A 10,246-nucleotide genomic window follows, 5' to 3' on the forward strand; every position below is an offset into this window, starting at 1 on the left:
AGTTTGCTGTATTCCTTATTGTGGCACTATCGTTTACCGCGACGGGTGATTCTATAACAATGTTGATTCTGTTGTCGAATCGTCATATATTATCTCTTCGGTTATTGTTTGTCGTAGTGCTATAGAAGCTGCTGTAGTAGTTTGTTCTTTCACTATCGGAGTTGCATTAGAAGTTAGTGCTTTCACTATAGGAGCTGCTGTAGAAATTTCTGCTTTCACTATAGGAGCTGCTGTAGATATTTGGTCAAGTCCATCATGACTGGTTAGCATAACTGTGCCCATTCTTATATCAGTCACTGATTCTGTGGCATTTGTTTTTAAATCAGGCACTGCTTCTGCGGCGTTTAACGTTTCAAGCGCTGAAGTGAATACATCTACAGTCGAGTTTTGAATTTCATTCATAATGTTTGGCAAGGTTACCGTCGACGATGATTGAACAGTAGTCTCATTGTTCATAGAATGCACCTTTGCATTATGAGCGGATGAGTTCAATATCGTTCCGTTATTGTTAAAGTTTGCTTCATTCACGATTATGACACTATCGTTTGAAACCGAGACTGCTTTTGCCGCTACCGGTGCTTCAGTTACAAATATTGATTCTGTTGTCATATCAGTCATATCATAATAAAGGGGCTCTTCGGTAGTCTCATTGTTCATAGAATGCACCTTTGCATTATGAGCGGATGAGTTCAATATCGTTCCGTTACTGTTAAAGTTTGCTTCATTCACGATTATGACACTATCGTTTGAAACCGAGACTGCTTTTGCCGCTACAGGTGCTTCAGTTACAATATTGATCCTGTTGTCATATCAGTCATATCATAATAAAGGGGCTCTTCGGTAGTCGTTTTTCGTAGTGCTTTACTATGGAGCTGACGTAGTCGTTTGTTCTTTCACTACAGGAGTTGTTGTTATGGCTTGGTCAACTCCATTGTCGGGTTAGATTTACTGGGCCCGTCGTTTTATCAGTCACTGATTCTGTGGCATTTGTTTGTAAACGTGACGCTGCTATTGTGGCGTTTAACGTTTCAAGCGCTGCAGTCGATACTTCTCTTATAAAACTTTGCTTTTCGCTCGTTATCTTTGGGCGGAGGAAACCGTCTCATTGCTTATTGAATGAACAATTATATTGTTGATATTGGTTGCGCCACCAGTAAAATTAAGTTAGGATCAGACAAATTGGCGTTTCTTATGATTCCAGACACCTTTTCATTTTCGCGTAAAGAGGATGTTTTCAATTCTTACGTTACTGGTAACCGTCTGCTTTATTCGTGATTATGACACTGTCGTTTGTAACTGAGCTCTCCTTTGCCCCGACCGGTGATTTTGTTACAAGTATTGATTCTGTAGTCCAATCATCATATATGATCTCTTTGTTAATCGTCTGGTGTGGGGGCTTTCACTATAGGAGCTGCTGTAGAAGCTTGTGTTTTCACTGCAGGAGCTGTAGTAGTAGTTTGTGCTTTCAAAATAGGAGCTTCTGTAGTTACTTTGTCAACTCCATCTTGACTGTTTACCACTATTGCGCCCGTTCTTATATCAGTCACGGATTCCGCGGCATTTGTTGTTGAATCAGAAACTGCTACTGCGATTTCTAACGCTACCGCCGAACTGTCTACAGTTGAGCTTTTTATTTCGCTTGTTATATTTTGCAAGGAACCCGTCGATGTTAATAGGCTAGAATTCTCATTGTTCATTGAAAGCACTAGTGTATTGTTGACTTTGATTTCAGGGACTGTGTCATTTTCGCGAACAGTTAATGTTTTTAATATCGTTACATTGCTGGGAATTACACTATCGTTTGTCAGTGAGCTCTCATTTGCTGCGACGGGTGAATCTGTTACAAATATTGATTCTGATGTGGAAAAATCATATAAGAGCTCATAGGAAGTCGTTTGATCTAATGGTACGTTGACAGTTGCTTGAGTTGTCCGTATTTTCTCTTCAACAGTAGTAAAGTTTGCAACCACTCGTGCTAGCTCTTGTGTGACTAGTGTTTCGGTGCTAGATTTGATAGCACCTGCCAATGTAGTGCCGACAAAATCAGTAAAAGAGGTCACGTTTGTTGATGGAGACTGAGCTTGCTGGACAGGGATATTGGTTTGACTGAACATCGGGTGCTATGTCAATAACTCCGATTGTTGTACCAGAAGATGTGTCAGTCATATTGGTTTCGGCTTGCACTTTAGGAGAAACAGGGATATTCATGTCACCAGTAATTGAAGATGCATTTTCAGGCTTAAACGTCGTCGTAGTTTCAAAGAAAAAGTGGCTTAAACCCTCGTACAAATGTTGGATTGAACTTCATTTTCTGCCAAGGACCTTCTTCCTTGACTTTCGCAGCAAAATATTCGTCCAGCTTCTGGCTTATTTTTTCCTCCGCCTCAAACCCTCAGAGCTTCGTGGACCGAAGTTTTATGCGATACTTCGCGATGATACTTCCGTTCTGCTGAAAGTAATAATAACATATAGAATATACGATTGCATGAATTTCCTAGGACAACAACAATCAAACGCCCGATTACAAATTGAGGCTGGTAAAGGCTCAGCTATAAATAATTTGTATGTTGCAAACATCCTTTGAGTTTTGATGACAACCCGAAAAACAATACGTATTCCTAATTTCACACATTAGGCCCAGATATACATTAATGTTTATTTGATTGATTATTAAAGAAATACAACAAGGAAAACAGTGCATTACTGGTAAACTTACATAAATTCGATGCCCTCACATTCATGAATTCGAGTCGTACCGGTGGAATCACGATCAGTGAACATGTCTTTGATCTGCAACGCAATAAAATGATCAAATTACAATAGTACTAATTTAAGCCTGCCAAGACGTCGGAAGTTTACTTCATATTTGTTCAAAAAACATGATTTATTTGCTTAAATGCAAATGTTTTAATATTACATTATATGTCATCATGTTTTCATAGTTTGTCAGATCATGGAAGTAATTTAAAGTTTACATAAGTTCAAATTAGTGTCACATTAAAGTGATATTATGGGCATCTAACAGTTTATAGGTGTCTATCGCAACCGTTATTTATTGTTGGTGTTTTCACTTCATATACACTTAAATTTGTTAATGCAGCATCAACATACTAAAACAATATCCCGGAAAGAGAAAAATAATGCATTTGAATATCAACCGTACTTTCGTTTGACATCTGATCACGCATGTACAATGTGAACCTAAATGTAGTTTTAGTGCATATTCGTTTATACGACACAAAGACACCATTTTGTTTTACGGATCATTTCGGCTTACAGGAATGGGTGGGTCACGTAAAATATGATATAAAATATATTTTTATAAACAACTGATGGCAACATGAGTTGCAGATAATTCATCAGTGACAACATTTTAACTTACTCTTTTGACCTGTTAATTCTTTTCAGCTCAATTCAACAGAGAAAAATGCCCATAATATCACTTTAATTTTTAAAAGTCATGTGAACTAGTGATCCAAATATAATTGTAGATGGTAGATAATTCAAAGTTGATAATACGTAGTCTTAAAGCAGAAATGCGTGTGTGAAAAAAACGCATTGAATGCTGAAGAAAAACGTTCAATTGTATCCTAATAATACGACTTTACTAGATGGATCATAAATAAGACACGTGGGTCCTTTATTCTCAAAAAGTGTGTTTCAAAGTGTCAAATCAATATAATACTTTCTCTTGAAATTAAATTAACAAAAATGCATTACACCGTCATTTACACAAACTAACAGGATATATCGCTTCCTGCATTAGTACTTACTGCATTGCAGAACTCTGTTTCCATCTTGTTGAACTCTTCGCTACTGTTATCTTTTAGTACATCAGTAAAATTGAATGTGTGGAACTTAGCGCTGGACTCGAAAGTTTCTGATAACAATAAAGAGCATACAATTACTATAGACTTTCCTGCAGCACGTAAGCAAATGGTAAGGGAAATAGTACTATACGTCATAAGTACATACAGAAAAAGATATAACTCGGCTTGTAAAAGGTTGTATAAAGGGAAGAATAAAAGGAATAAGAGTAATTCATTATCTATTTTCACTGCTTAATAGTTAATCGTTTTACCGATAGGAGCAAGGGCACTCGGTGATTTCTTCGGAGATATCGTTTGCTGAACAGGGATTTTGGTTGATTGAACATCGGATGTTATGTCAATAACTCCGGTTGTTGTACCAGAAGTTTCGTCAGTAATATTTGTTTCGGCTTGCTCTATAGGAGAAACAGAGACCGTACGAGCTGTAACATTTTCTGCTAGCAGTTTACTATCATTTGATGTCAATGTGCCGCTTAGAGACACACTTGACGGGTCTTTGACCTTATCAAGTATCGTTGTGGTCGTGTTGTCGCTCAGTGAACCGTTGCTTATATCTTCCAGTGAATGACCCGAGGTGATGAACGATTCAACCGATATTGCACTGCTATTTGGATTTGCGGAAACCATGGTTTCCAACGAAAACACTGCAGCATAATCCGTTGCTACGGTCGTATAATCGAGATACGTGTCTGAATACATTATATCTGCCGTAATGTCAACTACAGTGTTCACTTCCTTGGTTTTAACTGATGTTTCCGTTTGTCTCTATAAGGCCAGATTTTGAATCTAGAAGGGTGGTTGATGTATCGTTTTGAGTCAAAACTGTTGTTAAAACTGGCAGAGGTGTCTGAGTTGTATGCATCAACACAGTAACAGGTTCGATAAACACATTTGTCCTTGGCATTATTTCAGTTGTGAGGGCACTTTGACAGTTGCGGTAACTTGTTTGACTACAATTACTGCCTCGGAATTGTTTGCAATTACCATACGACTCAGTGAAATATTTTTATCAGCAGAAGCTAACGTATAATCCATTTTTGGTGTTGTTATAATAGGTTCATCGGTGAAACCTGGAATTTCCGATGTTAAGTCGGTGAGTACAATATCCGTCGAATCTGTTTTCCTTGGCACAATAAGTGTTGTGGTTGGTAACGTTTCTTTGTCGGAAACAAAGGTAGTCCAGAAGAAGCATCCGCAAACGAAGCGTTGGTTTTTGTCTTTGATTCCGTCTCCAGTGGCAAAACTTTTTCCGTTTGTTTTTTTATGTGTCAAATCGTTTGATGTTGTAGCAACGGTGGTCATTTCTTCGGTGTATTGTTGCATTGTTGTTTTATCAAACATTAAGGGTGTATCAGAAGTTAACTCCTTTAGAAGGCTTGCACTAGATGAAGTTGAAGCAATAGTGTCCTGACTAACAGCTAATGTGGAAGTTGGCATTTCTTCAGAAACATTATATGTCTTAGTTGTCGCAAATTGAGTAAGTGTAGTGTCATTTCCATCACTGGTTAATGAAATTTTAGCATGTTTCGTTTCATTGATAGTTGCATCAGAAACATTCACAACGGTTGTGGTTTCAAAACTTCGGTCCGGTGTTCTTTCTGTGGTCCCAGGTGTGATTATTATTTGTCGGTCTGCTGATTCAGAAGTTATTGGCGAAGGTACCGATTGGGGTAACTGCTTCGGTAGCTGCTTCTGATGAGGATAAAATTGATTCATTCAAATCTAAGCGAGCAGTAAAATTATGTGTCGCAGCTTTTATTGCGGAACTTTGTGTTGTTTCAATGACTGTTTTTTCTGAGGTAAGGTTCATTGCGTCCGCGGACGAAGAGATGGTCGTTGTTTCAGATGTTTCATTAATGACCGCTCCCTGAGTTCCTATGTCCCATATATCGGTTGCAGTAAGCGATGAATCAGAATAAACGGATGTTGTGTAATCAGTTAAATCTAAACCTGTGGTGACGGCATGCGTTGACGCTGGCTCTGAGATGTTAGTAGCAGTTTCAATTTTAGATGGGAGAGGAGACGTTTGTATTTACATATCTTGCCGTAGAGGTCTCATGATCTACATGTTTAGTACTTTCTGATACCATATGACTTTCTGTTGAAAGTAGGCTCAATGTGGTTTGATTCAAAATTGGTCCTGTGTAATTGTCGGTGCTACTTGCCACTTTCTCTGTAACAAGTAATGTTTGAGTGACAACAAAATCTGATGATATATCTGTATGTCCAGTAGTAGTGTTCGGTGTATCAGTTGTAAATGTACTGGTTGTTTCGTTGGCGATAGAAATGGCAATATTTTCAGTTATATTTGGAATAATATTGGTGGCTAAAGTGGTTTGATTGGCTTGATCTGTATTATCTTTTAAAATATCTAATGCACTTGTACTAGTTATTAACGTATCTGTATATGGCGTTCCCTCTTTCGTTTGTAATGATTTCATTACTTCGGTTGATCCTACAGTTCTTGTATATTCATCGATTATAGGTATATCTGTTGCGAGACTTGGGTCCCAATAATCAAGGCTTTTATCCACGTCTTCTTTTCTAGTTCTATTAAGTACTGGCATATCTGAAGTAGATAAACCGGCACTTATTTGAGAAATATCAGTTTTTGAAAATCACCTTTTGATGTTACAACATCTACCGACTGATGCAATTGTTATATTACGGGTAGAAGTATATGTTCCAGTGGTAGGAATAGTTGATGTTTCTTCAACGAAGCTTCTTGTTGATAGTTCATCTCTCACTTTTACTACATCTGTTGTTACATATCCTAGCGTGCCTGGGTTGGTATCTGCAATACGGGATTCACCAGTCGATTTGTCTGTGAGAGAAAGTGCGCCTACGGAGTCAGTTGTAAAAAAGTCTTGAAAGTCTACTGACGTGCTCAAGGAACCTGAAAAAAGCTCGAATCAGTTACAGTATCTGTCATTGAAGTCGTATTCGATGTCCCTGCTGTGGTTGATTCATTTGCCGCCAAAATCGCTGATGTTGTTTGCGAGTACTCAGACGTAATAGTTTGTGTTTGATCAACAGGTGAAGACTTTTCTTAATTGTACTTTGAGTGAAATCCGTAGAAACTGCGTTTGGTGTTGACGTTGCGTCTCTCAGCAATGATGTGGACGTCATTTCTTGTGTTGTTTCTAGACTGGTCACTGGCGAAAGAGTTGAAGCTGTTAAGGGCGGTACAGAAGAAATATCGATATCTCTTATCTCTGATGTCGTTGTGTCGTTAAATCTCTCTGCTTCATTGTGAATGGACAGCGAGTCAATCACTGCTATCGTTGCATTCAGTCTCATTAACCGAGTAATTATGTCAGTTTGGTTTCATTTGTAATGATAAGTGGAATAGGTGTTGATAAATCAGTAAAAGGCCGCCATTGCATCTGTTGTAACTTCAAAATCAAGGGTCCCATCAACTGGACTCGTGTTGATATTGAGGAATTATTCCTGACTCATTTGTAGACGTTGAGGTTACTGCATCTATTACTAACACTTTTTTCCCCGTTTGACATGGTGAGTTCTTGTGCTGTTGTAGACAGTAATGTTTGTGTCGTGTACTCAGTTGTCTGCTTTGTGCTTGTTTTGGTAAAGTCCGTGGGCGTCGGCTGACTTAATTGTTCAACTGAATCGACTGCAGTAGAAAGCTTCATGTTTTCTACTTTGGCAAACACTTGCGTCGTATTTTGCAACAAAATCGTTACTTCTGTTGTGCGCGTTACTGTTTCAGCTGTTATATCAACTGACATATCTGTATTGGAATCAGTACTGAACACAATACTTTGAGTAACATTCATAGTTCTTGTGGTTCCGAGTGTTTCAGTAATATTTTCTTGTACCGATTGGGATGACGACAGTGATTTAGTAGCTTCTGTTGAAATTTCAGGAATATGTGTTGCTTCATCTTTAATTATCTGTGTTGTGGGTGATATTGCTATATCATCTTGAGTTGTCCAAGGCCAGTCCTCTATTGATGTTGTAGTTTCAGCTTCTGTCGACGTGTTTATCTTTTCAAGCGGTTGTTCAGTTGTATGTTTTATCGTTTCAGAAATAATTGTGGTATGATCAGGAATCGGCCAACCTCCGTCGGTGATTTCCAATTTGGTAATTGTCGATTTTGTAACATTCTCTCCAAATAATTTGTCTGTAAAATTGTGTGAACCGTATTGCGTTGATGAAGAGATACTTCGTTCTGTAAAAGCTGATGATGCGGTTGATGTTTCGTCAAGAGTTCGGAGTTGTGTATGTCGATCGATTACGGATGCCTTTTCAGCTACAATTGTTTCTTCCATGACCTGCGTTGATGCGTCTTGTGCGGATTCAGATGATGTGTGCACAAACACGGATGTTGTGAATGTTTCAACAGGAGCTGTGGGGATACTTTCCGCAACCGAAGTGCTTCTAATGGAAGTCAAATTATCGATTGCTTTTATTTCAGATTTAGGGCTTGTTATGGTTGGGAATAAAGTCGTAAAAACTTCAGTATGTGTCGTTCCTATATCTGTCAATGTTGTTATGTTTCTAGTTGTAATTTCACTTGTTTCAGCTGTAACCGTTGGCGTTCTGGTTGTTTCTGTAACAACGTCTGGTACAGCGGTGATATTTACAACGGCTATCGTAACATTCATGTCACCAGTAATCGAAGTTGCATTTTCAGGCGTGATGGTCGTTGCTATGTCAAGCGCCATGGTATTTTCAAAGACAAGTTGCTTAAACCCTCGTATAAATGTTGGATTGAACTTTACTTTCTGCCAAGGACCTTCTTCCTTGACTTTCGCCGCAAAATATTCGTCCAGCTTCTTATTTATTCTTTCCTCTGCCTTAAACCCTTCAGAGCTTCGTGGTCGAAGTTTTATGCGATACTTTGCGATGATACTTCCGTTTCTGAAAGTCATATTAAATATAAGAATATAAGATGCATGAATTTCTAAAGACAACAACAATTAAACACCTATTACAAAATGATGCTGGTAAATGATCAGTTATAAATAATTAATAGGTTGCAAACATATTCCGTTTACTTTTGATTACAACAAAGAAAACACAATACGTATTCATAATTTCAACATTATACCAGATGCAAGATATACATTAATGTTTTATTTGATTGATTATTAAAGAAATACAACATGTTAAACAGTGCATGATTGGTAAACTTACATAAATTCGATGACCTCACATTCATGAAACTCGAGTCGTACCGGTGAATCATGATCAGTGAACATGGCTTTGATCTGAAAAGCAATAAAAAAATCAAATTACAACAATAGTACTAGTTTTTGTCTGCCAAGACGTCGGAAGCTTTTTTCATCTTTCGTTCAAAATAAACAAAACATGTTTTATTTATTTAAATGCAAATGTTGTAATATTATTGTATATGTCTTCATGTTCCATAATTTGTCAGAACATGGAACTATTTTTAAATTTTACATAGGTTTGAATTATTGTCACATTAATTTTTAAAGGTCATGTGAACTAGTGATCCAAATATAATATATGTTGATGGAAGGTTACACAAAGTTGATTATGTGTAATCTTAAAACAGGAATGCGTGTGAAAAAGGGATTGAATGCTGAAGAAAAACGTTTAATTTTATCCTAATGATACGATTTTACCTAGATGGGTTATAAATAAGACACGTGGGTCCTTTATTATCAAAAAGTGTGCTTCAATGTTTACTGACGACTGAATCTGCAAACTCAACGACAAAAATGTTTGATCAATATAAGACGGTCTCTTGAAATCAAATTAACACGAATTGCATTAAACCATCATCAGCCCATAGTAACAGGGTATCGCTTCCTGCTTTAGTACTTACTGCATTGCAGAACTCTGTTTCCATCTTTTTGAACTCTTCGCTACTGTTATCTTTTAGTGCATCGATAAACTGGAATTTGTGGAATTTTGCGCTTGACTCGAAAGTTTCTGATAACAATAAAGAGCATACAATAAATATAGGGTTTTTTTGTTACACGTACGCAAAGGATAAGGGAAATAGTACCATAAGTTTTCAGTACATACAAAAAAGATAAAACTCGTGATATAAAAGGTAGGATAAAGGGAAGAATAAAAGGTATCCTAGTATTTCATTAAATCTGTTTAATAGTTAAACGTTTTACCAATAGGAGCAAAGGCGCTCGGTGATTTCCTCGGAGATTTCGATACTGCAACGAAACAAACAATTTATATCGAAACCTGTCATAACACGCAGAACATAATACTTGAACAGTTAAATTAACCCATTTATGCCCAGTGGACTCTCCCATCCTTCAAAATTGGATCAATTTATTCCCAAAAGTAGGGATGTCTGGTATATTTATTTCTATTTTTAGAATATTTCTTACAGAATTTCGTTTAAGCAAACAGTGTAGACCCTGATGAGACGCCGCATTATGCGGCGTCTCATCTGGATCTAC

The 10,246-nt window shown here is 37.5% G+C and overlaps 1 protein-coding gene across 1 annotated transcript; it reads right to left on the reverse strand.

Annotated features, from left to right (window-relative positions):
• Positions 1–1,815: 1,815 nt before the first annotated feature.
• LOC127834200 (uncharacterized) lies at positions 1,816–7,251 on the reverse strand. The gene is made up of 4 exons (XM_052359848.1): positions 4,082–7,251; positions 3,774–3,880; positions 2,717–2,790; positions 1,816–1,837 (listed from the first exon to the last, which is right to left on the reverse strand). The coding sequence occupies exons 1-4, from the start codon at positions 4,527–4,529 to the stop codon at positions 1,816–1,818; spliced, it is 651 nt and encodes a 216-aa protein (XP_052215808.1). The 5' UTR covers positions 4,530–7,251.
• Between the last annotated feature and the right edge of the window lie 2,995 nt (positions 7,252–10,246).

This window comes from Dreissena polymorpha, chromosome 6, assembly GCF_020536995.1.
Source record: "Dreissena polymorpha isolate Duluth1 chromosome 6, UMN_Dpol_1.0, whole genome shotgun sequence".
NCBI classification, from domain to species: Eukaryota; Metazoa; Mollusca; class Bivalvia; order Myida; family Dreissenidae; genus Dreissena; species Dreissena polymorpha.

What these genes read in the sequence shown, in the direction of transcription:
- LOC127834200 (XM_052359848.1), bottom strand. Translation starts at nt 4,529, where the DNA reads ATGTATTCAGACACGTATCTCGATTATACGACCGTAGCAACGGATTAT. An exon ending in AAACAGAGTTCTGCAATGCA is followed by an intron (nt 2,791 to 3,773) that starts GTAAGTACTAAT and finishes ATTGCGTTGCAG; the next exon opens with ATCAAAGACATGTTCACTGA. An exon ending in TGTGAGGGCATCGAATTTAT is followed by an intron (nt 1,838 to 2,716) that starts GTAAGTTTACCA and finishes TATTTGTAACAG; the next exon opens with ATTCACCCGTCGCAGCAAAT.